This window comes from Oreochromis niloticus, linkage group LG8 (genome assembly GCF_001858045.2).
Source record: "Oreochromis niloticus isolate F11D_XX linkage group LG8, O_niloticus_UMD_NMBU, whole genome shotgun sequence".
Classification (NCBI taxonomy): Eukaryota; Metazoa; Chordata; class Actinopteri; order Cichliformes; family Cichlidae; genus Oreochromis; species Oreochromis niloticus.
The window spans coordinates 25357018-25383736 of record NC_031973.2 but is presented as its reverse complement, the minus strand read 5'-3'; the positions used below and the strand labels follow the sequence as shown (position 1 = coordinate 25383736).

Here is a 26719-nt window from a genome sequence, read left to right as displayed (position 1 = left end):
AAATCTGTGAGCTGAATTGAAGATGAAAGTCCCTGCCAGAAGAAATCTGAGAGATTTCCCAACACGCCTTTCAAAGTAAAATAATGTAACCGTCGAAAATTATACTGGGATGTTTGGAACAGCTGTGTTAAATATTCCTTGCTCTGCTTGACAGCACTTGGAGAATACTCTTTTTAACATGATTTTTTATAGGGAGGCTAATAATGCTGTCGTCATCTGAATTTTAAAGTATAACACACAAAAAAATCACAATTTTAATACAGTGTAAAACACTTTATAAAGCATAACGAAGTATAAGGTGCAGAAAAGTCCAAATTTAATATCTCCATATGCGGACGCAGGGTCTCAGCAGGGTGGGTAAATGCTCTAAACCTGAAACAAAGCTGAGCATCTCCTCTCCTGGCCTCATGTAATTACAATTAGCTTTCCAATCTTTGTTGTAACTGAATTTTCTTTTCATTGTGATGCTTTCCATGATTTTTGCTTTCTTTACAACCACTGGATAAAAAGCAGACTGTCTAGCAATGTTAACTTTTGAACATCAGATCCGTTAAAAATGTGGGACATTGCGTTAATATGTGGGAAAAGGGAGCAAGGTATTAAAAGTTCGGTGAAATCCCGCTCTCTTGGGAACTAAAAGATAAAGCAATCACACTCAACATGTTAAAACCATCTCCATTTTAGCTAGCTAAAACAGGAACATGATATCAGTCATTGCCTGTCTTTGTCTCACACTGAAGTGCAATTAAGTCACTAACCAGAGCAACACACTTGCTTTCCTTTAGTGTAGTGACACCAACCCAAACATTCCTCAAAATGAAAGACAAGCTGGGTGACATTTTTATTTGTGTGATGTTTCATTCTGCTGTGACACACGACACACAGTGGAGAAAAACCAATGCACTCCACCCACCTTTACAGCCATGATTACAAAGACAACAGATCATAAACCAATCCAGAGTTTACTGCCAGTTTTAACCTTGTTACCCTTTTGATAGGGCAGCACCACCATAGCCACTCACACGCTAAATATTAAAGAGAAGTCTGCATATAAGAGGTAATAAATAAGTCCACTTCCCACAGATCATGTTCAACTGTAGTTTATTTTATTAAAAAGACCAGGGTGCAAATATGAAATTAAAAAAAATAAAGACAAGCATATAATTTTTAAGCATTTAATACAAACTTAACAATATAAACTATTTCAGTCCCTCTTGACATGTAAGACACTGACTCAAAATACTTTGTTATACCTTAATGTTTTTGTTTGTTTTTTTTTTATCAAGTATTGCACAATGTAGGTACAAAATTAATATTCATACGATTACATTTTGTCCATAGTATAGCAAAATCTTTTAACTTCTTAACAGAAAATACAATTCATCTTTCAGAAAAAAGCAAATATTCCTACACTTTACTTCCACCACTAAGGAGTACTCTGTACACAATCTTCAGAATATTTGATGTATAGTATTTATTTATTTTTTTTAAAAGATGGATTTCTTTAACAATTATCTTTAAAAAAAGAAAAGGAAAAGCTGCTGCAGCCATCACAGATCACTGGAGTAGTAAAAAGATATAAATGCAACACCATGTCATAGAAACAATATATACTCTGATATCTTACAAACTCTGTACTAAATTAAATTATACAATTAGAAAAAGACCAAGTAACCCCACTTAGAAGTGCCAATTCATAAAAATCAGCCTTGTCTTACCACCTGTAAAATACTGTAAGAGGCCAAAACTTGAAGCTTGTGTTTTTTTTATATTTTTTTTTAATCTTATTTTAAAGTTATTTTCCTCAACATAGTAAAAAACTTTGTGCTTGGTTGGCAAAAAGAAATCAAGAAAAACAATGATGCATGTTGAATTGAAGTAACCAAGCTTGGATGTGTTTGTACAACAAGCTTTTAGTAGAAACTAACTCAAGGGGGCATGGTCAAAACACCCTTGGGCACATGCGCTTTATTGACTAGACACTACATCCTTAAAGTCCAGTTTCTAAGTGTGCGTTTTGTTTTTCCTTCTCTTTGAGCCACCGTCATTCATAAATAGCATCTTCTGATGATGAGCTTAGTTAGCCATGACTGGCTGGAATTGCTGGTTAGAATACTGCATGTTGCTCAGACTGAAGTTGAGGCCATCCATAAGAGACTTGTCGTTGAGGCTTCCGTAGGCTGCAAACATGTCAAAGGCATTGTTGTACTGCAGTGGGCCAAGCCCCAGGGAGCCCTCCCCGGGGAACACGGCTCCAGGGCTGGACTGGCCCTGGAGGCTGGGGAACACAAACTCCTTGGCGTTGGGAGAGAGAGCAGAGGCTTTCTGCTGCTGCTGCTGTTGACTCAGGCCGAGCCCGTACAACGAGTGCATGGAGGTGGAGATGGCTTTCTGCTTCAATAGGGTGTTGACATTCAGACCCAGGTTGTTGGTAGGGGAGGTGCGGGCCACCTTGCTGCTACTGCCGCTGTTGCCGTTACTGCGTCCGCTGCTCTTCATCTTAGTGGAGCCAAATTTGGTGGCGGCGAAGGTGGCAGTGGTGAAGGTTAAGGGCTGGGTGGAGCGTGGCATAAAAGATGGGCTTACAGCAGCAGACTGCCCAAAAGGAGGGGAGGGGGAGCTGGACTCTGAAGAAGCCCCGACAGGGTCGCTGATTGGCATGAAGACCTGGGCCTCAGGATTAAAGCTGTTCTTGATCTCCTTGTCCAACTCGGACCCATTTTCATTGTTATCATCCACGTATAGCACCTTAACCGGTCCCTTTTCCCCGATCTGGTAGGAAACCTCAAACGGGTCAATCCACACGCTAAGGTCCTGAGGAAGATTATTCCGGACGTCTTCGATGTCCAGCCCGCTCTCTTTGGCTGCCTGCTCCACCACGGGGTCCACCTTCTCCCCTACATGGATGCACCTGAACCCCGACCCTTTGTATGGCTTATCCGGATACCAGTGGCCTTCATATTTTTTCTTCAGCTGTCTCTCAAGCTCTTCGCCAAAGATATTCACTCGTCGTCGAGGGAGTTTGTTGTATAAATAGGAAATAATAAAGTTGAGGGCTACTTGAATTTCAAGCTGCATAGCTGCTTTCAGTGGCAAGAGGGCTTCTTTTACCGTCACAGGTTTGCTTTTTCCTCCCACAAAGCGTTGCAAAAAACCTCCAAGGCAGCAGTGATGAGTGTAATGAAAAAGCTCAGCACGTGTTGCCGAAACAAATATCCGTCCTGCAGCAGAGTCGAAGTCAGGATCCTGAAATGGAAAGAAAAGGGGACGCATTATAGATGTGCAGCTCTTCACAGCATAACACAAGAAAAGCAAAACAATTATCAGTTTGGGCCCCTTCAAAAACAAAAACAACATTTTAATCACTATCCACTTCCTTCCCTCTCTCTGCACAGCAATGCTGGCATCGCAGCTGTACAACAGCTATAAATACATACAGGCCACTGACTCAGATGGTGTCAGCAGTGCGTGCTCCCCAGCGGTCTAGTGTGACAGATAAGTGCACCCACGGTTGACCTCTGCAGAGGGCGGTGGATGTAATGGCAGGTGTCAATAGTGAGACGGATTTTCGATCGCTTCGTTTTCGCACTGGACATGTTTAGACAAACTCCAGCCTTCTTTAGTTGGATAAGCTTCATTTTAAATAACCCAGCCGGGCTATTCCAGCGCTTTCACCCCCGCTGAGCTACAGTAGGTAGGGAGAGGAGCACGTACACACTCGCGAGGAGAATTGCTGTTACATAATCATCATTCAAAGTCTAACCACGGCCATAAAACCCTCTGTTACAGCAGAGCAAGAGCGTACGTGACGTCGTCAGCGCTGTATACACATAAACTGTCCGCTTTCTCACCCCGTCAGCTCTGTCGCTGTCGTCCACCTAGCATTAGCTGGCCAACTTAATGATGGGTGTGAACTGAAATGTGGCAAGCTAGCTATCAAGAAGGCAGATAGTGTTAATGTTTAGCTCGCCCAGCTGCTTATCAGCATTACCTCGCGGTGACATCGCGTGTGCCAGCCGCAAGATATGCGCACAATGAAAGTCGATCGTAAGAGACAGTCAATGTCACCGTTAACGACAACGTAAGACGAAAATTGGCGTTTTAGCCGGACTCCGGTCGACACCAAGCTGTGTAGCATTTTAATTAGCTAGGAAGCTACAGCTTGAATACTCGACAAAAATACTTTCGTTTAATAACATCGCTGATTGCGACACTTAGAAAACTAACAAGAGATAGTGATGCACGGCTGTGTCAGAGTCCGAGAAATTGATGTTACGGCGACGGTACGTTAATATTTACCTTACATGGAATCAGCAGGTCCTTCTTGCACGAACCAGAGTCTGCTCCAGGAAACGTTAGAGTCTACACAGCTTCTAGTGTCACTTTCTAAAGAAGATAGAAAATAATGTAGCGCTCCAGGCGATTTTCTTGCTTCCGTGGGGTTATAGTTGAATTCCGATTTGCAGGCTTCTAAGCTTACTCCCCACAGCCTGGGAGTTTTTACAACTCTGCCCTTTAAAACTTGGGCTTGTTTGTTTTTATAGTAGTCCTCCGCCACGGACATGGAATGGGGTGGTGATGCGGCTTACAGGGGTCAACACCCAGTAACGGGTTTCTATTGGCCAAGCGCTTCGTCGTCACGATAAACCACACCAACTACAGCTGTGACTGGATGATTTTATGTTCAGTCAAACACAGGGTTCTATTTACGGTAGTGGTTTGCCTTTCATCTGTTATGGACTACTTTGTCGGAAAAAAGGTTTTAACTAAAAACCATTTGAAACCTGTGCGGAGAAATATGATTTTTATTAAAACAAAAACTATTAAAAATATAATACCTGCATGGCTGAAAGGTAAAGAACTGACACTGACTGTCTTTTTATGTGACATATCCTCTTGAGGGCTCTACATCTCAATGATTGTGCTCAGTTGTGCATAAAACATACCGCTAGTTATATTTATTATGATAAAAATTTCGAATAGTCAGTATAGTTATTGCTGACAGCGAGTAACAAGGCTGAAATGAGACCACACTTGGCACCACTTCTCCCACTACAGGGTTAAAGGAAGCTAGGATAACCACTGTGGCGGAGGGACACACCTGTCACTGGCTTTGTTCCCTGCTCCTCACCAATGACATTTTGATGTTCCTTGAGTGTAAACCTTGCTGAACAGCATTCTCTTACTATTAAACAACACGATTCAAACAAAACAGATTTTGTAATTGTAAAATAAAAATAATGAAATAATAATGCTGTCATTTTTCAACCCATGTCCCTGCCATTGAATTCTCTTCATTATAAGGCCTGTGGACTGTGAAATTCATTAGTTACACATTGAATCTTGGCTGCTCTCCTGCCTACGTGCAGGCTACTTGTTTTTAGCAGCTGTGCAGTGCGGGGCTTACACTCTCCCCTGTCAGACCCAAGGTGTTTGACGCCACAGTCTGCTCTTACCTAACATGGGCTCCCGCACTCCCATGTTTGCACAATAAATACAATGCCACATGAATTATACAGCTGTGAGGGAGGTAGCGGGGCAGGAGAGTAAGAGAGGAGGAGGGAGAGAGGACAGACTGTTCTTTAGAAAGGGGGGGAATGACTGAGAAACAAAAGTATCTCTTCCTGACTCAAAAAATATCCCACTCATTGCTGTATGCCATGTCTGTTAAATCTGAAAGCTGATTTATAGCTGCCAGCTGCTTACAGGCTCTCTAGAGGGAGCAGCAGGGAAGTCAATATAATTTCAGAGGAGTATACGATTGATCTGAATCAATCATAATTCATTTAGATAGTCTGTTGTTTGAGTATGTACCATGCCAAATCATATAGCAGTAATAAAAAATAGACACATTCCTGTTCTTGTTCCCCTGTTCAGTTATGTATATATATACACGTGTGTGTGTGTGTGTGTGTGTGTGTGTTTTAGCATGATTTTTTATTTTCTTTTATAGATAGATAGATAGATATAATTCATTTCTAATAAAGTGTGTGTTTGTATTGCTGATTACTTCATTTCTTACTCGTGACTCGTTTCTAAAAATAATCTCTTAAAAATCCTGTATAAGTTAACCCATATGTGTGCACTCAGAGGTTAATTGTGGCTTATCAACAGGACGGTTGATGGTTAGCCCAGCATCACATCCCAGCACCGTAAACAGTGCTATAAAATGCAGTCAGATCATAGCCAGAGGGCTGCAGGGTGCTGCGGGCACAATGGAGAGTTCTTCCAGCCTCCAGATTGAGACTCAGCAGGGGTGAGAGATGAGCCCCCACCCACCAACGAGGAGCATGTGTGATGGATGACCCGAACAGAAACTAAACACACCGTGGGGGCCTTGGAGACACACCAAGGCCACCAGAGCAGGGCAGGCTTTGTTTTTTTTGTTTTTTTGCCTCCGCTTTTCAAAGCACAGAAAATGTGCGACTATGACCAAATGTTCAGGCATGTTTCAATTTGCACTCAGCTGCATCACTCTTCAACAAGAAATACGTGTCTCCAGCGCCGTACCAAAAGAATGAGCGGGCCTGCCTATCCTCCCACTGGGTATACTCGATACACAAGTGTTAGTTTTGGCGGTGGACAGGTGGAAAAATAGCCCCACACCGTGCTTAACAATGACTTATTTGTTATTCTCCACTAGAGTATGGATCTGGAGCGCAGGGAAAGTTTCCTCCTCTTGTTGCAAGTCTCCCTGGCTGGAACCTGGAGGTAAACACAGTTAATGAAGTAAGATGTTTTAGCGTGATTCTTGCAGATTTTTTTTTAAGTGAAGTTGGTTCACATCAAAGTTTTTCAGCCCTTCTCGTCACAAAGCCGTGAAATCCTTTTTTCCTCTCTGGCTTTGCAGCTGCACACGAGATAAATTCCCAGATGCACTCAATGGATTTTAATTTGTTATGCGTAACCTTATGTGACTGATGTCTGAGATGAAATGAAATCCAACATTGGGCAGAAGAATATCTGCCACGCTTTGCTTGCTTAGTGCAACGATATGAGTAAAAAAATGCTCCAAAGACCATGTTTTATGGGAAGAAAGTGGCTTTTGGCACATGAAATTAATAGAACTGGCACAAAAGCAATGCTCATGTGAACATGGTGTATAATGAAATGTGTCACAGGCTGCATTCATTTCTTTTGGTTATTTGACTAACACTGAGATGGCTTGGATAGATGTATTAGATCCTGTTCTTACCAGCAGACTTCAAAGCTCAAACACTATTCTGAACAACGATTTACTCTTTCATGCCTCACACGAGGGCTTCCTTTCTATCTTGTTTTCGGAATTTTTACCTGTAGGGAGGAAAAGAACTGACTTTTTTATAACCCCTTTCAATCTCAAGTTATAGTAACTCATTGAGCTGTATTTTTTTTTCAGCTGGTTGTGTTTTTTAGCAGAAGATAAAAAGGTATCATTTGAAATGAATAGGCTGCTATAACAAACTACCGACTTTTACATTTCCATTACTTCTTCATTAAAGGCTGTGCCTCAGATTAATGTGTCTACATATCTTTTTAATTCAGCGTTTTTTGACCTTTTGGTAACAGCAGCAAAAATATTTATGTTTAAACAGGAACAGCAACCAAAGCATGTTTTTTATTAAAGCAGCCATAATCAATATTTTTATGTTAACAAGGGATTACTGTGTGTGTGTGTACCCTTAAGTCTTACTCTCACTGTCCCTCTTTAGTGTGATTTCTGGCAGAGAGGTAGCTGTGTGAATTGAAAAAGCTTTGTTAGACTGTACCTTGTGATACCCATTCAATATCAAATACTTAACAGAGCAAGCTGGTGACTAGCTGCTGAGCATTTAGCAACACAGACAGAAGTTATATCTCACTGGAGCTCATTGCAACCAAAAGCTAAAGCATTTGAATACTGGATTTAGTGCCAAATAAGAGAACCTACAGGGTGCAAGCACTGCATAGGTACACTTTGTCCCTGCAATGCTACTGTTTGCATTAAAGCACCATGGAGTTGGAATTAGTGCCATCATGCAGTCAAATTGTAGCCATATGATGAACTAAACTATCCATTCACTGATTTTCTTAACCACTCATCATAGGGTTCATATCCTGCCATAGAATCAGGGCAGATAAACCCTGGTCCATCACAGCAAACCAAACTAATGGTAAATGGTGAATTGACCAGTATGTGTACTGGTATGTATTTCCACTTACATATTCAACTCAGAACTCTAAGTGCTTTTTACTGCAAGTCTCGTTCACCCAATAACACACACATTCATATAAGTGCCTTTTTCTATACCTAAGCATACACACTTACACTCCGACGGATGCGTTGGGGGCACACATGTTTCAGTATCTTACCCAAGGATACTTTGACATGCAGACTGGAGTAGTCGGGAATCGATTTACATCCCTCAGACTTGAGCTCCTAGTAGACTTGTGGACATGGAAAGTATAATAAGGTCAAACTCAAGAGAGTCTAAAGTCTTCTAATATAAGATAGTATTAGCCACTTAGGCAACACAGACCAGGTAAGGGTGTTACAGAAAACTGGATAGTTTTGTCTCCAATCCCTTTTAGGTTTTGCAGTTTAGTTAGGTTTAGGAACAAACATTATGCTGTTAAGGTTGTGGAAAGATAATGGTGAGTTAAAAAAAAAAAAGGACAATTTTACATCAAAAAGCAAACTCCAAGACTAAAAAATAAAGTCAACATAAAAGTGTCATAAATTGCAGTTCCACAGGCTGCATTCATTTATTTGGTTATTTGACTAACAATGACATGGCTTGGGTAGATGTATTAGATCCCGTTCATTCCAGCGGACTTCAAAGCTCAAACGGCATTCAGAACAATAATATACTCTTTTATGCCTCACACGACGGCCTCCTTTTTATCTTGTTCTCAGAATTTTTACCTGTAGGGAGGAAAAAAATCTGACTCTCAAGTTATGGCAAGTCAACTCATGGAGCTATTTTTTCTTCATTAAATGCTGTGCCTCAGATTAATTCATCTACATGTTGTTTTAATTTAGTGTGGCACTTTTAACATGAAAGTTGCAGTTCCTCCACTGGCCACTTGAGGCTGGTTTCAAAAATGAGTCAATCCACGCCCACAATAAAAAAATTATGTCTTTGATAGAATTATCTGACAAATTTTTATGTCCTTGTGTACATTTGAACCATCCATCCATCCATCCATCTATTCGCTTCCGCTTATCCTTTTCAGGGTTGCGGGGGGCGCTGGAGCCTATCCCAGCTGTCATAGGGCGAGAGGCGGGGTACACCCTGGACAGGTCGCCAGTCTGTCGCAGGGCTAATGCACACGGACAGACAACCATTCGCGCTCACATTCACTCCCGCATTCACACCTAAGGGCAATTTGGATTAACCAATTAACCTATCCCCACTAACTGCATGTCTTTGGACAGTGGGAGGAAGCCGGAGTACCCGGAGGGAACCCACGCAAACACGCAAAGTCCACACAGAAAGGCCTGATAGTGAAATTGAACTCAGGACCTTCTTGCGGTGCGGCAACAGTGCTAACCACCGTGCCACGGTGCTACATTTGAACCTTTCAAGAAATCTGCATTTCAGTTCAATTCTCCCACGGTGTTAGTGTGGAGCTTGCTAACCAAACTTGCAAATATTAAGTGATAACGTAATAGCACTCCACCCTTGTCAGTTTTGGCTCTAGAAAACAAATATGGCAGCAGGCAAACGGCCAGCATTCGGACTTCAGAATGTGGAGGGCAGCGGGTGATGTCAAAGTGTCCATCCTTTATATACAGTCTTGGCACTAAACGCATTTTTACAAAGCTTGTTTACCTATGTTAGAGAGCGCAGTTCCACCTTATCTAATGATTCACTCAGCTGTTAGAGATGGCTGTACTTTCAAACATTAGCTCACTGGTTGATTTCTGGGAGATGACTGTCATAACTTTTTTAATGTGCTCAGGATTATGGCTCATTTAAGTGTGGAAAGATAAGCAATACCCATGTGAGAGTATGCAAGATTTTATGTATTTATTTGCTGATCAGTTATTTTGTAGAGAAATGTGCTTTTTATATAGAATTGTGGACCTATTTAGGTGTCTGTAAATATGATTTTGTTATACTGCCACGTTCCTGAAATGCAGTCTTACCCACAGAAGACGAGGTGATGCTCAATTAGTATTCATTGCAGCTCTGTAGTGATGGCAATCTAAGATTACGCTGCACACTGGAATTTATAGCTTCATGCACACACGCACAAGCATCTGCTTTATTCTTCTTCCTAAATTCAAAGGAATGACAGTCTTTAAGCACTCCACTGCAATGAAGAAAGCAGGCAGAGCTGACTTTTACACGTGTGTTTACGCAGGTTAAGCATCTAAAAGTTTAGAAAATGAGTCCTTGCGGCAGTACGTGACAGCCTTCTTGAGGGTGGAGTGCATGGGGATCGGGTATTACGTGCCGCTTCCTCTTGAGTTGCTTACAAATGTAAGCGGGGGAGGCCAGAGAGTTCTTTTTCACACCAGTGCCAGGAATGTCATCAATATATGCACTGGTAATATTTGTCCCTCCTCCCTCCCCAGATGTACTCTCATGCCTACATGCATGGATAAACACAGACATTTCTCTGAGTCTAAGCCTCTAAGCTTACCATGCATCTGCAGAGTGGGAGGGTGGGAGGTTAGGGGGGTTAAGGCCATGTTTATGTGGAATAATGAGCATATTCATGCCACATAGCACCCAGCGGTTTCATATTTGAGCCGGGTTGCAGTGTTTTGACCCCTGGAAAGATTCATATCAAGCCATCTGGAGGACAAGGAAGGTTACACAATAGGGGATCAGCTGCGCTCATCCTATTTAAATACCATTCTGCTCTGCTATTTGGTTTCATGTCGGGGGATTATGTTTAGCATGCCGGGTGCTGTGTCATGAATCAGGCAGCAGAACAGAACAGAGTTGCGTTAAGCTTAATAACATGGGCATGGCACGGAGACAAGATCACTTTTTGCTGTCGGCCTGGCGCACGCGGCGCACTACATGGCAAAGCTGTGCCCTTGCAGTCAGATCGACTTTTTGAGAAATTCAATTACACTCTGAAATGAACAGCCAGGGCTTGTGGATAGAATGGGTTTTAGACTGAGAGCCATCCATTGCAACAGGAATGTGCCACATACCCATGAATACTGAATGGAGTGTGCTACAGTAGGCAGGCTGTCCCTGTCATTTTGATTTGTATTTTAGCCGTCCTCCACCTCAACTCACCCGCCACTGCTCTTCTTCCATTTGGACTATAACCTTCTCCCCCACACCTGCTGCGCACTCCTTAAAACAGATTTCTGTCTTTTCCCCTCATCTACGTGGGTGAGATCCTTCCCTGGGCAGGCACTGCTACGGATGATGTCAGGTTATGTGAACACCGTGCATCATCATCGTCATCGGAGGATATTAACAAAAACATTTGCATTTACGAGCCTCGAAGATATCCTCGAAACACAGGCTGTTAACGGCGGCAAATATGCACAGCTCCTCTATTGAGAAGCCTTCAATTCTGTTTGCCAGAAATGATGTCAGTGTAGTCATGGCAACTATTCTTACACATTACCCCATGCTCTTCCACAGTTAGAGTAGCACTCAAGTGCTATTTTTCTGACAAATGTCAGATCTCATCTCTTAAATGGCAATGAGGATTTTTTTTTCACCACTTTGAAACGCAGAGGAGGAAGGATGGGCCACAGAGACAAATGTGATTGCTTCGTTCTGCCTTCATAAGCAGCTGACGCGGATGAGATGGAATAATGAGCCTGAAGTCATGATCTTTCATGTGCAGAGAGGGCAAAGAGTGCTTCTGTCTATATAAGTGTTGTAAATGTCCATAACAGGATAATTATCATTTAAGAAGATAAACTTGCTAACGATAAACACGCACGACGTTGGAGTGTGCGGTTTTTTAACCTTCTTGGCAGCACAAGCAGCAGTCTGTGCTCTCTGACTTGGAGAGCTGACACAGTGCTGTTGGGGTAACAAGAGAAGGTGGAGCCATATTTCGCTGATGGATGTCCTTTCATAGAAATGGAGAAAGGTGATAGGCTGGGCGAAAAAGAGCGTGAGAACACAAAAAAGAGCCGCGGTGCAGAAAAACGAGTGTTTCAGAGGCCCGATCTGTACTGAACGCAACTGCATCAGCAGCTCGATGTTGTAATCTCCAGGGAGAGGGGGAGGAGAGTAATTGTGACATTGCTCTTTGGCTCGGAATTGCTACTCTGTGCGATTCAGCCCAGTAATCAGAAAGCGCAGGGGTGAATAGTCAAAGCGGTCAATTCAATTGGTTTAGATGATTAATGTAAAAGCAACACCTCTCTGTATTACACCTTAATGATAAAGACCCAGTCTGTTAGCAGCATTTGGTCTAATTAGACTAAATGTTCATAACTTTATTCTGATGCTTGCGTAAACAATGCTTGTTACATGGTTGACGAGTCAATTCCCTTATATTACGTTCAAACATATCTCTAAATCGGGTGGTATTTACCCACCCGTGCAGATGGTTTTGCGTGCCTGGGTTCTGAGATAGTTTTCATTTACTTTCAACTGAAGAAATAGTTCCTCAAAATGGTCCCGGGAAAAAAATGTTGGCAGGGTATTATTTGTCATAGCTTTGAGCATTGAAAAATGACATTCACCTCAGCTGTACTGCAGTGGTGGCAGACACGGATTTCTCAAAATTTGAGCACATAACACTCACACTAGCTGCACCCTGGATGTTCAAGTAATGATGTAACACTTGGGAAATGTGCTTTCTTAAATATCAGACCAGCGCTGGGAGAAAGGGTGGACCATTTTCATGACTGCAGATTACATACGTCTGGAGCTGGGAGGCAATTAGCATAGGTTAGAGAAAAATCCAAATAAAAAGTCCAAAAAACCTAGACCTGTCAGGGTCCTGGGTCTCTCGACCCAGTGTTTTGAGTTCTTTGTGTCTTTATAATTTTATATTGTGATTCATGTTTAAGATCTTGGTTTATTCCATAGTGTCTGGTGTTCTAGTTTAGGTTTCCTGTATTCTGTTTAGTTCCCTGAGTATTTAATAGGTTCTCCTCGTGCAGTTGCCCTCTGTGTCTCCCTCTGTGTGTCTGTGTTTATATTGTGGTGTTAGTTCTGGTGCTGTTCCCACTCCTTGTGTTCTGGATTTTCTCATCCCATCATGTTCTCCTCCATATTCTATTTCTTCCTCCAGGCTGTCTCTGTATACTTCCTGTTTTACTTTGAAAGTCTGTGATGTCTCCCCGAGCCTGCCTGTGTTTCCGCCGCGTTTCTTCCTGTGTTCCTTTGCATGTCATCCCGTGAGTTTTTCCATGTGTGTAGGTTTTCCCAGTTTAGTTATTTCTTAGTTCCATCTCCACTTAAATAAACTCACTTCTCATATCAACCTCTGCCTGCACTTGGGTCCTTATTTCACTTCCACACGTCGTGTCACGCCGTGACAAGACCAGCACCAATTAACATGTTTTGTCTTTGTAGGTAAATATAAAATGAAAAAACTATTGTGTTTTTACTGGGAGTACAGATGCTATTTTACTTTTTAGCTTTGCTAACTAAGAGTTCATATATTTAGCTGACATGTTTAAATTAACTCATTTGTATTTCAATCATTCCCATTAAAAGAAAAAAGTTAGCTATAAATCATCAACAAACTAGCAAGCACATTATTACAGAGAAAGGGATGTTTATGCTCATCATAAACCTGAAAGCACAACTTTTTTTTAGGTGTTCATTTTAGGTGAGCACAAAGAAAAATGAACTCTTTAGATAACTTTTTTCAAGCTAGAAGAATTTTTTTACATTCTCATAATAAATTCTCTTACATCTATCCATCCAGTCATGTTTTCTTCTGCTCATTTAATTCAGATGTTTTCGAGGGAATAGAACGTACTCCAGCTGTCACAGGACGAACACAGAGAAACAGACAACCATTCATGCTCACATTTATAGCCTAACATGCACATATTTGGACATGCATGTCCGCACTGCAAAGGAGGAACATACATTACATTGGCAAAAGTATTTAGTCACCATTCCAAATGATTGAATTCAGGTGTTATGATCACTTTCATGGCCACAAGTGGATAAAATCAAGCATGCATATTTGAAAGAATGGGTCACTCTCAGGAGATCGGTGAATTCCAGCGTGGTACTGTGATGGGATGACATATTTCACAGTCCGCTGTTAGTGGTATTATAACAAAAAAGAAGCAATTGGGAACGACACCCACTCAGCCACAATGTGACCTTCAAAATTAGCTCAAGAACAGTGCGTGGAGAGCTCCATGGAATGGGTTCCAAGCCTTACATCACAAAGGACAATGTAAAGAGTCGGATGCAGTGATGTAAAACACAGTGGCACTGGAATCTTGAAGTGTTCTCTGCAGTGACGAATCATGTTTCTCTTTCTGGCAATCCGATGGGAAGGTCTGGGTTTGGTGGTTGCCAGGAGAACGGTATTTGTCTGACTACATTGTGCCAAGTGTAAAGTTTGGTGGAGGAGGGATTATGGCCCCTAAGTTCCAGTGAAAAGAACTCTTAATGCTTCAGCATGCCGAGGCATTTTCTGGACACTTTCATGGTCCCAACTTTGTGGAACTAGTTTGGAGATGGCCCCCTCCTGTTTCAACATGACTGCACACCGCTACAAAAAGCAAGGCCCGGAAAAACATGGATGAGTGATTTTTGTGTGGAAGAACTTGACTGACCTGCACGGAGTCCTGACCCCAACCTGATAGAACACTTTTGGGATGAATTAGACCGAGGACTGCAGCCAGGGTGTGTCGGTCACAGCAGGTAAGTCTAAATACTCCGAAATGTTACCTTAGTGGGTCAGTTCACCTTCTCCCATATCTCTCACCATCTGTTCCCAACGTCATGAGCCTCTTTGTTGCACCACATTCTACAATAAAAAGGCTACTTAAGGCCAATCCAGTACAATACAACTGAGCTGTGTCAATCCCACAAAGCTGCTGGTGTTGGGAAATACTCACATGCTAGTGGGACTTAGAGACTCAGTATCCGTATCAACAGCTTAGCTTACACTGTGAGGAAAGGGAAATTCCTGTGTCCTGGTTAGTGTAGTAAATACTACTGTATTAGAAACGCCACACAGTTGAACTTTCCTTCACAGTAGTTATTCATATATCATTAGTGGCATAACTCAACATGTAGCCTCAGCTAGAGAGAAATAGCTCAATAGCTACTGGACATTTCGTTCACCGTGAATATATCCCAGTGACTTTATTGACTTTTTACTTGTATCACCATCACACTGTTTCGATTTCTTGTGTGTAGAAAGCTCAAAACACCTTTTACTATAAAATTTGTCCACACATTCATGTTCACTGTGGTGACAGCCGCCACCTTGTATTCACGAACTCTCCTGAGGTCTGTAATTAGTGACAACCCCAAACCTAATCCTAATGGTAACTACAGGCAATCACAACATCTAAATGTTGCTTAAATTATTCTCCCAACAACTGACACACATCAAAAACTCTTCTTTTTTCCCCAAAAAAAGGTCTCTTTGGCCTTTTCCAAAATAAGGGTTAGGGTCTTCACCAATGATGACTTAGAGCAGGGGTAGGGGAACTCAAGAGCTGGTATCCTGCTGTTTTTAGATGTGTCCTTGATCCATCACAGCTGATTTATCCTCATCATGTAATAAATGAATCATTTGATTCAGGTGTGCTAACCCAGGGTGATATCTAAAACCTGCAGGACACCGGTCCCTGAGGCCTGGAGTTCCCCAAATAAAAAGCTCCTTTGGTAAATGTCAATCAAGATTAAAAATCCTAGCAGCCAACCAGAAGAATGTTGAGTAATTCTATAGTTGTATAACAAGCAGTGCCTGTCAAAGAAATGTATTCACAGCCCAGCTTAAAAAACAAGTGTTAACTGCATGCGTTTAATAAGAGTTTGGTGTATGCCTCAGCTTACAGAGGTGTTAATAAATAAGCTTGTGCATATACACGTCGATGCAGCTAACCTCTGCCTCTGAGCTGAGTCCCATCCAACTTTTACTTAGTGCAGTGTTTACCGTCTGCTATGGCCCACGCTGTGGGTGGAGAAATACCCACAGCCTTGAAATGGGAGCCTGGAAGGGGATTGGGAAAAATGTCACGGGAAAGTGGCAAATGATTTCATGTCCCTGTGAAAATCCATTAATCACATATTTGCCCCGATCGAAGCGAGAGGTCAAAGAACCCAAACATGGCCCTCTGTGCTGCCTCCCCCACCGCTGACCAGGTCTTCCTCTGTCTATTCCTGTTTCTTAACTCTGTTGTGTAAGCATTTTCTATTCGACACTTAACTCGGTAATGTTTGCCCTTTCTCCCTGTGACAGTTTGTTCATCTTATCTGTACCTTTTTTTTTTTTCCATAAAATGTTCCATATTTTCCCCCCTCTGCTCTCAGTCACAGTGTGAGTGGCTGTAGTCTGGAGCAATGCCAGTACAAACAGCTTGGGCAAACCTACTTTCAGAGCGGGGTCCGTATGAGTATTCTTTCCCCGGTATAGTCCACATGAGTGTGTGTGTGTCTGTGTGACATGGTCAAATCCAGGACATAGTGCCATGAATCCATGAGGTCACAGGCATACAATCTCCCTTCTGTTGGCTTGGCTTGATGTTGTGTGTGTCAGGAAACAATGCGCACATCCTGGAATAATCAGCTGTAATATTGATAATTGGTCCGAGGCTTGCCATTACTTACTAAAGCAGCAGTACCAGCAACACACAATGACTATTATCTATAGGAAAAGCACTTCCTCTGATGCAATTACAGGCACAATCAATATGGTTAGCAATAAGGGCAGGAATCTTATGTTTACATTTTAAACCTGCTTGTTTATGTTGAGAATCTACCGCTGAGCAAGCAGGGCTGTTTAAGCTAATACATCTAAATGTAACATTAAAAAGTGAGGGTAGCTAAGATTTAAAGGACTGCATTAGTGATCTACCTCAAGCAGCAAATAAATGTCATTATAGATTACTTGCTTTGTTGTCTGGTTTAATCTTTGTTTGCAAATCTGATAACAACATGTCGCAAATTGTTTACAAAATTAAAAATGAAAGAGAAGAATGGGATTATTTTAAAGCTGCATTAGCTGTTGTTGGCCAAGCGGGGTAGTACAAGCTATAACCACTGTTAATGTAATCACAGAATAATAATGCAGACCCAAGGAACTTTCCAATTATTTTCACATTTCAGACCTGGACAAGGTATCCATCATTATTAATAATAAAAATATATGTTTGATGCTCTAATCAGAGCTTTTTCTTTTAGTCTACCGTATTTTTCGGACCATAACGTGCACCGGATTATAAGGCGCATTAAGCGAAACAAAACAGTCAGATAAGTCAAAGTTTACTCGGCTCATTCTTCTTGAATTGATTCATTAATGTTGAATCTCGCAGCTGCTCTATTCCCATGTTGTTGCAGTATATTAATGACTAACCTCGTATTGTGGATGGATTATCTCAGTTGTTCTCCTGACTGAAGTTTGGTCCATTTTCAGCATCCTGCCATGCGATTGCATTTGTCCCTAACCATCGGGAACCCTCACGTTAGCTTTTATCAAGTGGAAAAAAGTTAGCGTTCATCCTCCACCTTCACTGTTTATATTATGCTCACATAGCTGTGTCACTAGCGATCACGTAGCACATCATTATATAGCAGCTAGCCCAACTTCAGTAACCCTACAAACGTCACTGCTGTTTAGTTTTCTGTCTTCATTTATGTTGGAAGTGATAGCAGAGCGGTACATTATAATTTCTTCAAAAATCTCTCAGTCAGAACATGCTATATCATGCTTAGGTGGAAACTAGCGAGCTAACTTCCTGCTAACTTCTAACTCCGTTAAATTTGATAAAATCTGTTTTCATGGATGCCTGGATGTTAAACTTAACTGTTATACCTGGTAAAGTAGCAATACTGATCATTTTATTAAAGATGAAAGAATTTAGACGGTTTGTAAGTCTCAGTGATGCCGCAGTGTTCATTTGACTTTGGGACCTGAAGTGGACGGAGTTTTGGACCCAGATTACTAGGCTCCTGACTATGGTAGCCGTAATGCTCCGACAATCCTTCAAGCGGTGCGGCTTCGTAGCTTACCAAGGTCGTACTAAAACATTTTTTGGCAGATTTTTGAGCACCATGTACCACATAAAATCGGTTTGGGGTCAGTAAGCACAACCAGAATTCATACATAAGGCGCACTGTCGATGTTTGAGAAAATTAAAGGATTTTAAGTGAGCCTTATAGTGTGGAAAATACGGTAGTTCTAGTTATTATTTTAGAGCTGCGTTTGCTCACTTTACTGACAGATTTTTTCTTCTTCTTCTTGAGATTAGCAAACACGATTGGACTGCAAAATATCTCGATTGCATCTACACGGTGAGTTTTACAGTGCCAAGATACCGGCAGCTTCACCTTTCCCTGGTGAACATTCAACCTCTCAATCAACCTGCTGTCTCTACTGTAGAAAAAATAAAAGAAATACAAGAACGTAACCCAGGAGATTACTAATCACACACAGCAATCTGCGGTTTGTCTCCATATCTAAAGCCTGCATCTGTGCTCCTGAACGAGCCAGATTGCTGTTGTTAATGGCGGAAAATAAAGAAATAAAAATACAGGCATGTCACTCAAGCTGCTTAACAAAAACCACCTCCAACAACGGTGAGTCATCACGGCAAACTCCCCGACTAAAACTCCAGACTAAAGGCGTGATAGAGGAGGGGTAGAGAAAGAGGAAGGGAGGCAGATTGTCACATCTTTCATGCCTTGGACCTAAGAGTGAGATTTTGAATACTGTTAGTAATAATATACTCAAAGCTACTTTCTTTTGCTTTGAAGTTTGAGGGGTGAATTCTTGAGTAGGCTCTGACGTAAGTTTCTCCAACACACCAACCCAAAGGCAAAAAGCAGCCCACGAGCCGAGAGAGGGAGCTTTATTCCCTTCAGAGAAACCAAAACAATAGCGAAGCTACATCTTGTTTCGTGCAGCTATATTTTCAACATCCATTTAGGGGAAACTGGCCTGACGAACAAGACACATCATAGCCTGACTGTGAAGCTGCAAACTTTCTCAGCAGAACAGTGGGCAGCTTATGCAAGCGGAGCTCCACTTTCAACAGCAGCTGTTATCGAATGCTAATTCACAATCCCATCTTGTGTTTGTGTATCCATGTATTCATTATTGGCACAGGACAGGCTGAGCACAGGATCATAATTGTATACAGCCACTGGTGCCGTGAACGGTTTCAGGAGGAGTTGTCCTCTTCAGTAGAGTGGCGCTGAGTTGCCACAATGCGGTATTGTTCTGCTACATGCTGATATGAGCTTTCCTGTTATCCATTTTCACCTGAGCAATAACAAAATATGGAGGGGTCGCATAGAGAAATCAATAATGTGTTTCTAGAGGGAATCAAAGTCTGTGATGGGAGAGGTTAGGATTTCACCGGGCCAGACTCGGGTGAAACTCCAGCCCAGGCCTGATCTCTGTGGGAAAGAGGCAGAGGCAGCGCTGAATACTCTCTATTCATGGACGATGTCCTTGCTCTCTGTCTTTCTGTCTCTGAATCCCTGTAACATGTTAACTGTGTGCTGCCCAGGACTGATCCAAGAGGTGGACATTTATGAATATATTTACAGATTATAAAAATGTGGATTTGTAATCATTTGAGAATATAGACTGTATATAAGAGATGGTCCATTGGATGAATGGATGTTGTATTTTGAAAGATGCCTGTAGTTTCATTTTTAGCCGTTGAGTTAGCCAATGTTGTTAAGGGTTGCTCTATCTTACTGTTGCATTGACAGAGAGCATGAAGTACAATTCATCAAACCAAAACATGTTTCATTATCAGTCAGACTGAAATTTTAACATTATCATTTATTTATGTATTTACAGTGCTCCAGTATATTTATTTATCAAGGCTGTCACGCAGCCTTAATCAGCCACTTTAGTCAGCCAAAACTTTTTTGATGTCTCATTTTTTAAAAAGTACAAAAACTCCTAACATTGTGATGGTTAAATTATATTAAACTAATTCAATGCAAGTGAGCAAAAATACATTTGGATTTTTCATCTTGTCCTTAAGTTCTTGTGCTCACCCATTAGATTGATTAGAAACCTTAGAAAGTCCTTCCATAAGCATGTTTTGGATTCAGCCATTTTTTATTATTATTAATATTATTTTTCCATCTTGAATATCTTTAGTCTTTCAGACTTTGTCAATTCAGAATTTACTGAGTACCATAACCTATCCTTATATAATGTCTCTGCAAAAGGTCGTGGCTGCATGGCTACATGAATCGGAGCATTCATGCAGTGATCTTGGTTCTGTCAGATCTATCTCCACTTGTTCAGCTATTTGCTTATATCGAGTGATAGCCCACTCTTTCCAGTTAGCCTTTTTAACAGTTTTTCACAACAACAAAAACCATCTCAGCTAATGTCACAGACAGTAAGAGATCAGCACTAGCGTTAGCTTGTCTACTTTTGAAACACTAAATGGTTACAGCCAAAATTATAACTGTAATTATAAGCATGCCTGGACACTGACATGATGTTTGCAGTTTTACCCCTGTCCACCACCTGTATAAGCTTTGAAATTATAGTCTACAAACTAGCAACTTCACAGTGGCTGCGTCCGTCTTTCATATACAGTCGATGCTTAAAAAACAGTCTCATCCAGTCACAGTCGTAAAACAACCAACAGCGAATATGGGTTTTTTAGATAAGTCTTAAACAGAGCACTAATACGACATTCATAGATAAAAAGTCTTATATATCTAAGCAATACAAGTACACAGTACACCAGTTGTGCTACAAATAGCGCCTGCTAATGTTATGTAGCATTAGCTAAGCCTTATGTATGAATCTTATGTATATAATGCAGCTAAAAGAGAGAAAATTTGCTGTAAGAATTTTACTGTCAGATGTTTTTATCCATTAATTTGGACCAAGATGCTTCACCTGTCCATATCTGTCACTCCCAAAACTAGCTTTAGGTGACATAGGCCTGCAAGCTAATACTACAGCTGTGTCTAGCAAACTGTACACAATCTTTTATTACTGACATGTAAATATTTTAACAGTTTTATCACAAGATTAAGCAAGAAGTAAACTAGTAAATGCATCGTCTCATGGGATTTTTGTGTGCTTGTGTTTCTGTTGTGTTTCCTCTTCATTCTTAAGGGTCCAGAATGCATTATGAGATGTAAGATTTGAGCCATTATTACCAATAAAAGTTGCTCACCCAGTGCATACAGCTAAAATGGTTTCCCTGTTTTTTATTTTGCCTTACTTCCACATTATGCGGCCCACTGCCCATGTGGATTAGTGACTCGCTCCGTGGTCTTTCCCACTCAACACAGAATTTAAATAGAAATGACATCAGGAAAATAAAAATACCTTTCCAAGCAGTGAACCTGATTTTTGAATGCTTTCATGCTTAATAATATTTATAATACAAGGAGTGAAAACTGAAGTCTGCACTTTGAGTCGTCCTGAACAGCTTTAACGTCTAATCATCACATCAATTGCACTGCCACTCAGCACCCAGCCTTCATAATAAATCTTTTGTGGTCCCATTCCTTTCTCTCCCAGTCATAATGATGGTATCTTTACAGCAGCTAAATGTGGGAAACAAAATGGAAATATAATCCTGTAATTACGACTTGTGGCCAAAGTGGATGGTGCTCAGCAAAACCCATATTCACACATCTTTGGGCCAGTTCACTTAGCTAACAGTCGCCTATTCACACACACGGCAGACAGAGTTACACTAGTGTTTCTGGTCACTTGATCTGTACCAGTTTTGCTCTCCACCAACTCCTCAGGGGAAAAATTTGTTACTTTGATTTCTAAATGCTCCACTGTTTTCACAAGTTTGTTGTTAACTTTGTTGTCAGTTTGTTTTGTGCATCTTTACACACCTTTTTATGCTGATGCAAAAAATAATGCAGTAAAAAGTAACATTCTCACTCTGATCCTTAAGAAGTACACCATGCACACGGGACAAAAACTTACAGAACGGGTAAGCAAAACATGCTGCATGCATATCAGAGAATGCATTGCACTCATGCATGAGTGTGTGTGTGTGTGTATGCAGATCTCTGTACAAGACAGCGTGTCCCTACCGAGCTCCTCTTTAGTTTCCACCCTGTGCTCAGTTTCACTCTGTTTCAGAGTTGGCTAATTAATCATGCATTATTGAGAGACAGAACCAGTGAGTGTAATAGCCTTCACTGCAGTCCCAGCACAACGCAAAACCGGGTCTTAACGACCACGTGTCTGTGTGTGTCTGTGTGTCTGTGTGTGTGTGTGTGTCTGTGGGAGCCGCTCAAGGTCAGGTAGAGAGAAACTTTGGATTTCTTTGATTTTCCTGTCCATTTTCAATTATTTAAGGACGAGTTCACACAAACGTGGGTACATCAGCCAGCACCTGTCACCTAAGAGTCTGCTTTGTCTGTTCTACTCTCTTCTGTTCTCTTTTTTTGTGTTCTCCCACATTTGCTGGTGACTGGCTGTCTGTGTTTGCAGTGACTCAAGACAGAGCCCTCTAATCCCTCTTCGTCATCTTCCAGGTGGGAATTCCTGGTTAGGTGCAGTTAGCCAGTTAGTTTATTGATCCACAGCACTTGGACGTGACATGGGTCACCTGCACTTTCCTCTTCATATGCTTCATCTCTCTTTTCCTCTGTCAGCAGGCACCACAGTGGACGGATGAACCGACAGACTGCCCTCCCCATCTCCTCCTCCTCCTACCTCGGTACATAACGTGGGTCGGCACACACGTGCACACTGAGCTCTGCCGCTACCTACCTTCCTCTCTCATTCGCCTCACACACACAAATGGACGTGCTCTTTCTTTTCTACACACGCACAAGCACGCACAATTTCTTGGCAGGATGAAGACCTTGCTTCAAGGGTTTAATCAGAGTCGAAGGGACTCTCGTCTGCAGGCAGCCGTTCTGCGAAATAACACATAAACCGAACAGCAGTGAGGTGCAGCAGCCCACTTTGCAATCAGGCATTTCAAATACTAATCAAACATGAGGCAGAAAATTTGAATTTAACTGAAGGGATGTTGAGGAGCCATCTGCCCATTGATTAGCAGGACACCGCAGAGATCAGTCTCCTCCAGGATGGCAGACGAGACATGCATATTAGAAATATTATTGATTCGGCTGTTTTTATCATAAATTAGTATGACTTCTGTGTCTAAGAAGGACACGGGTGACATTTTACACTGACTGTCTGCCAGTGCTGCTGACCTCTCCCCCATGTCCCTTGATAGTCAATTTAAAAACTGAATTTTATTATCTCAATTATTGTTGCCACGTTACATTAAAATATCCCCTAACCCTGAGTTTTTCACCAATTTGAAGAGCCACAAACACTTCCAGGCTGGTTTATCATCTCGGAAATAATTGTTAGAAAGTGCTCTCCAACCAAGTTGGAAAAGAAATCGTGAGAATAGTTACACCATTTAGTCACAACAGTAAAACCACTGGTAAGTTAAACAAATAACACTGATAATGTCATTAGAATGCAATGTTCTGCTGACATGTACCAAAGCCGTGCATGGGTCCCTCATGGAAGCACAGAAGCAGGGAAGACTGGAAAAACTGCTCAGGAAACTGCTTGCCACAGTCACATGACCCAGAGGACACCCCCAAAGTGAACCTTTGGACCTGAAAAATACAGCACAAAATTCAGAAGGCATCAAAAATTCCAGTTAAATTGCTTTCTACTTTCTACTCTGTGGCCGTTTAAAGTACTTCTTATTACAAGCCGTGTCTATCTGTTCATAAACATGCCTTCAAGTGTTTTCTTATTATCAAACACACACTCACACAGGAGCTATCTGGCATTTCGTATTTTGCCCATGGGCACTTTAGCATGTGATCTGAAGGAACTGAGGCTGGAATTGCTGCCTTCTGATTAATGAATAATCCACTCAAACTCTCGAGCCACAGCTGCAAAGGATCAAAAGACCCATAACTAATTTATCAAACAGTGGCCTACACTGGCCACATGTACTTAGACCTCCATGGTTTAAACTTCAAGACAACCAACTGCAACTATCAGGATCACACAGGGTTCCTTCTGAGCTCTGAAGCCAGATGGGTCTGATAGGGGTGCAACCACAAACAGAGATCTCAACTACTGTTTGTTTGTGCTGTGGACACTGCATCCACATCACCTACTGCTTTCTAGACTTAAGACTCATCTAGTCTCATTTTAAGCCTAAAACTTCATTTCACTCTTGCCATGTTTTTTACTCTGGCAGCAGAAGATGACATATTTTGGGTAAAGAGTGCCAAACTTCTTTAAGAATCTGCATTCATAAACTGTATGCGACATTGCTTTTTAGTCCTAAACAATAGGTTTAGACATTTGCACTCACCAAAGCTTGAACACAAACTTCACGGGCTGTTTGTGCCACACAGAAACTTTATTATTTCTGAGAGTTCCAATAAAAATGTTCAATCAAAGTACAAATATGGTTAAGTAGCCTCAATCAGCGACTCAAAATTGGCAAATTTGCAAATATATTATATATAAATATATATGCCATATAAAATGATGTTGAAAACATTTTAAACACGGGAGTCTATAAAGACTGACTCGCTTTTGTTGCCAAGCACAAATGGTGATTAGAGGAACTGTTTTTGGCACTTGGACATTGGCTTCATTTTTCAGCCCATGAGATTGCGGTTTGGTTTAATTACTGTCAGTGTGAGTTCTCAACAAAGTGACAGGAAAGGAAAAACCATAGGCGTGTGTTTTAAAGGTACTTTGGAAATGGAAACGTGTTCTACACGTGCTGCTGTGCGTTGGGCTCAGAGTGCTTCCAAAATCCAGCTGATGTCACCCTTATTACTGTGCCTGACAGCCTCTTATCACATTTACTGCAACTTATCACAAGTGATAGAGCATTGCTTGCGAAGCAGACGGCACTTGAAACCGTTGGAATGAAGTGGAATTTTCCTTTAACTACCAGCCTCACTCCTTGATCGTGACTGGTGTAAATTTCAAGCTCCCTTGTTGAACCGTGTTAAATGCCCTCCCTTGTCTCATATAAAACTTGTCATACTTTTAAATTTAACTGCACTTTGACCCCTTGTGGCACATGATCCTTTGTTGCTATAGTGTAAGCTCTATCCTGCAGCTTTCCTCCCTGGCTGTTTTCTTCCACTTGTGTGCATTTATACAATGCTAAATCTGAGCTCAGGATAGCATTTAGCGAAATGCTGTGAAAGCTTCACCTGACCTCGCCACACTCTGAAGGCGTACAGCCCTGCTCAGCCCTGGATAATCTGGAGCCAAAAGGGAACAAAGTCAAGCCCACAGAGAGAGAGCGAGATAGAGAGGGGGAAAGAGAGAAGCAGCTGATCTATATGTCAGGCTCCAGTTACATGAGAGGTGAGCTCTCTTAATGCCTCAGTGCTCCCCATCACAAGGAAGTGGTCACACAGATCGCTGACGGAGCGAGTGACCCGGAAAACGTGACTCGCTAATAAACACACTGCAGTGTTTGGTACAGTGATAACGTGAGCGTGGAACATAATACACTGCTTTTTTTCTTCTTTTTTTTCAGTGACTAATCTGTAACCTCTGAGATCATCTACTGAAGGGATGTCATGGAAAAACCAGCAGCTCGCTAATAATCTGAGAAATCTCTTGTCTGCCCATCTGTCAATCATCCAGGCGTGTGGGGGGAGGGGCACACATGCACATGTAAGATTGTTGTAAGGACATTTTTTAAAATTATTATTATTTCTGAAGTTTAACCACTAGTGTCAAACGCTTAGGTTAACCTAATTTTAACTTTAATCCTAAAACAAGTCATAAAAAAAAATGTGACCAGGCCAAAAAGTTCTAACCTGGACAAACTTTCTTAAATTTGATGGTTTAAAAACTCAAACTAGTTCAACTACACATTATTCTTTATTCATTTATTGTATGTATGTATTGTCATTGATTTTGTGTCTTTGGTTTCCTGTGACAAATGTCTCAGACTCGTGTTACTTGGGAAAGAGGTCCTTGAAAAAGCTGCAACACACAATCCATGCATTCAGCACAGCCTTGCTCTAAATAGATACAGTCTTATGCACACCTTCACTGAGAGAGCTGAGTTTGAGAGACATCCTTACAGATGCCCTGTTTTCATAAAAGTAACTTTTTATATGATTAATTAAAGCTGCAAAACCATTGCTTACCCTGCGCTAGGAGTGCCACATTTCAGAGCATCATGGAGGTGTTTTTCTGTCTTTTAATAGCGCAGAGATGGCGAGGGGGAATCCTGGTGGTCAGCAGAAGACTATTCCTGCAAGGGACCTCTTAGATTACAGCACAAGACCCCCTCAAGTGACTGCTGACATCCAAACATCAGGTGATATCACCCTAAACCACCCTGCCTGAGCTTCTTACAAGACTCTAAAAGATCATTTATGGGGACTTGAGCAATAAAGCTGTTCAAGTTGGAACCTTGACTGGCAATCAGCTGTGTACAGCTGGAGGCAACACTTCAGACATTAATGAGAATATGATTGATCACATGGGGAGTAATTGAAATTGATTACTCATTGGAAAGTTAGGACTTAATCCTTGAGGTCTCCAGGAGTTATGAGGGTTATGAGATAGTGGTGAGATTATGCATTATCATGCACACCGTAGGCATGCCAACAGAGGTCAACAG

The 26719-nt window shown here is 41.6% G+C and overlaps 1 protein-coding gene and 1 long non-coding RNA gene across 3 annotated transcripts; one reads left to right on the top strand and one right to left on the bottom strand.

The window, feature by feature from the left end:
* Positions 1-1084: 1084 nt before the first annotated feature.
* Positions 1085-4533, bottom strand: tob1b (transducer of ERBB2, 1b). 2 transcript variants are annotated; one of them, XM_003438660.4, is made up of 2 exons: positions 4300-4533; positions 1085-3246 (listed from the first exon to the last, which is right to left on the bottom strand). In XM_003438660.4, the coding sequence occupies exon 2, from the start codon at positions 3076-3078 to the stop codon at positions 2077-2079; it is 1002 nt and encodes a 333-aa protein (XP_003438708.1). In that variant the 5' UTR covers positions 3079-3246; positions 4300-4533; the 3' UTR covers positions 1085-2076. The 2 variants fall into 2 exon arrangements, with proteins under 2 accessions (XP_003438708.1, XP_005448012.1); XM_005447955.3 differs by having other exon boundaries at positions 4305-4533.
* A 1585-nt stretch (positions 4534-6118) lies between these two features.
* On the top strand, positions 6119-26414 carry LOC112847631 (uncharacterized). The gene is made up of 5 exons (XR_003221275.1): positions 6119-6546; positions 6644-6711; positions 22555-22783; positions 25619-25758; positions 26301-26414. It is a non-coding gene; the product is annotated as an uncharacterized LOC112847631 (long non-coding RNA).
* The last annotated feature ends 305 nt before the right edge of the window (positions 26415-26719 follow it).

What these genes read in the sequence shown, in the direction of transcription:
- tob1b (XM_003438660.4), bottom strand. Translation starts at nt 3,078, where the DNA reads ATGCAGCTTGAAATTCAAGTAGCCCTCAACTTTATTATTTCCTATTTA.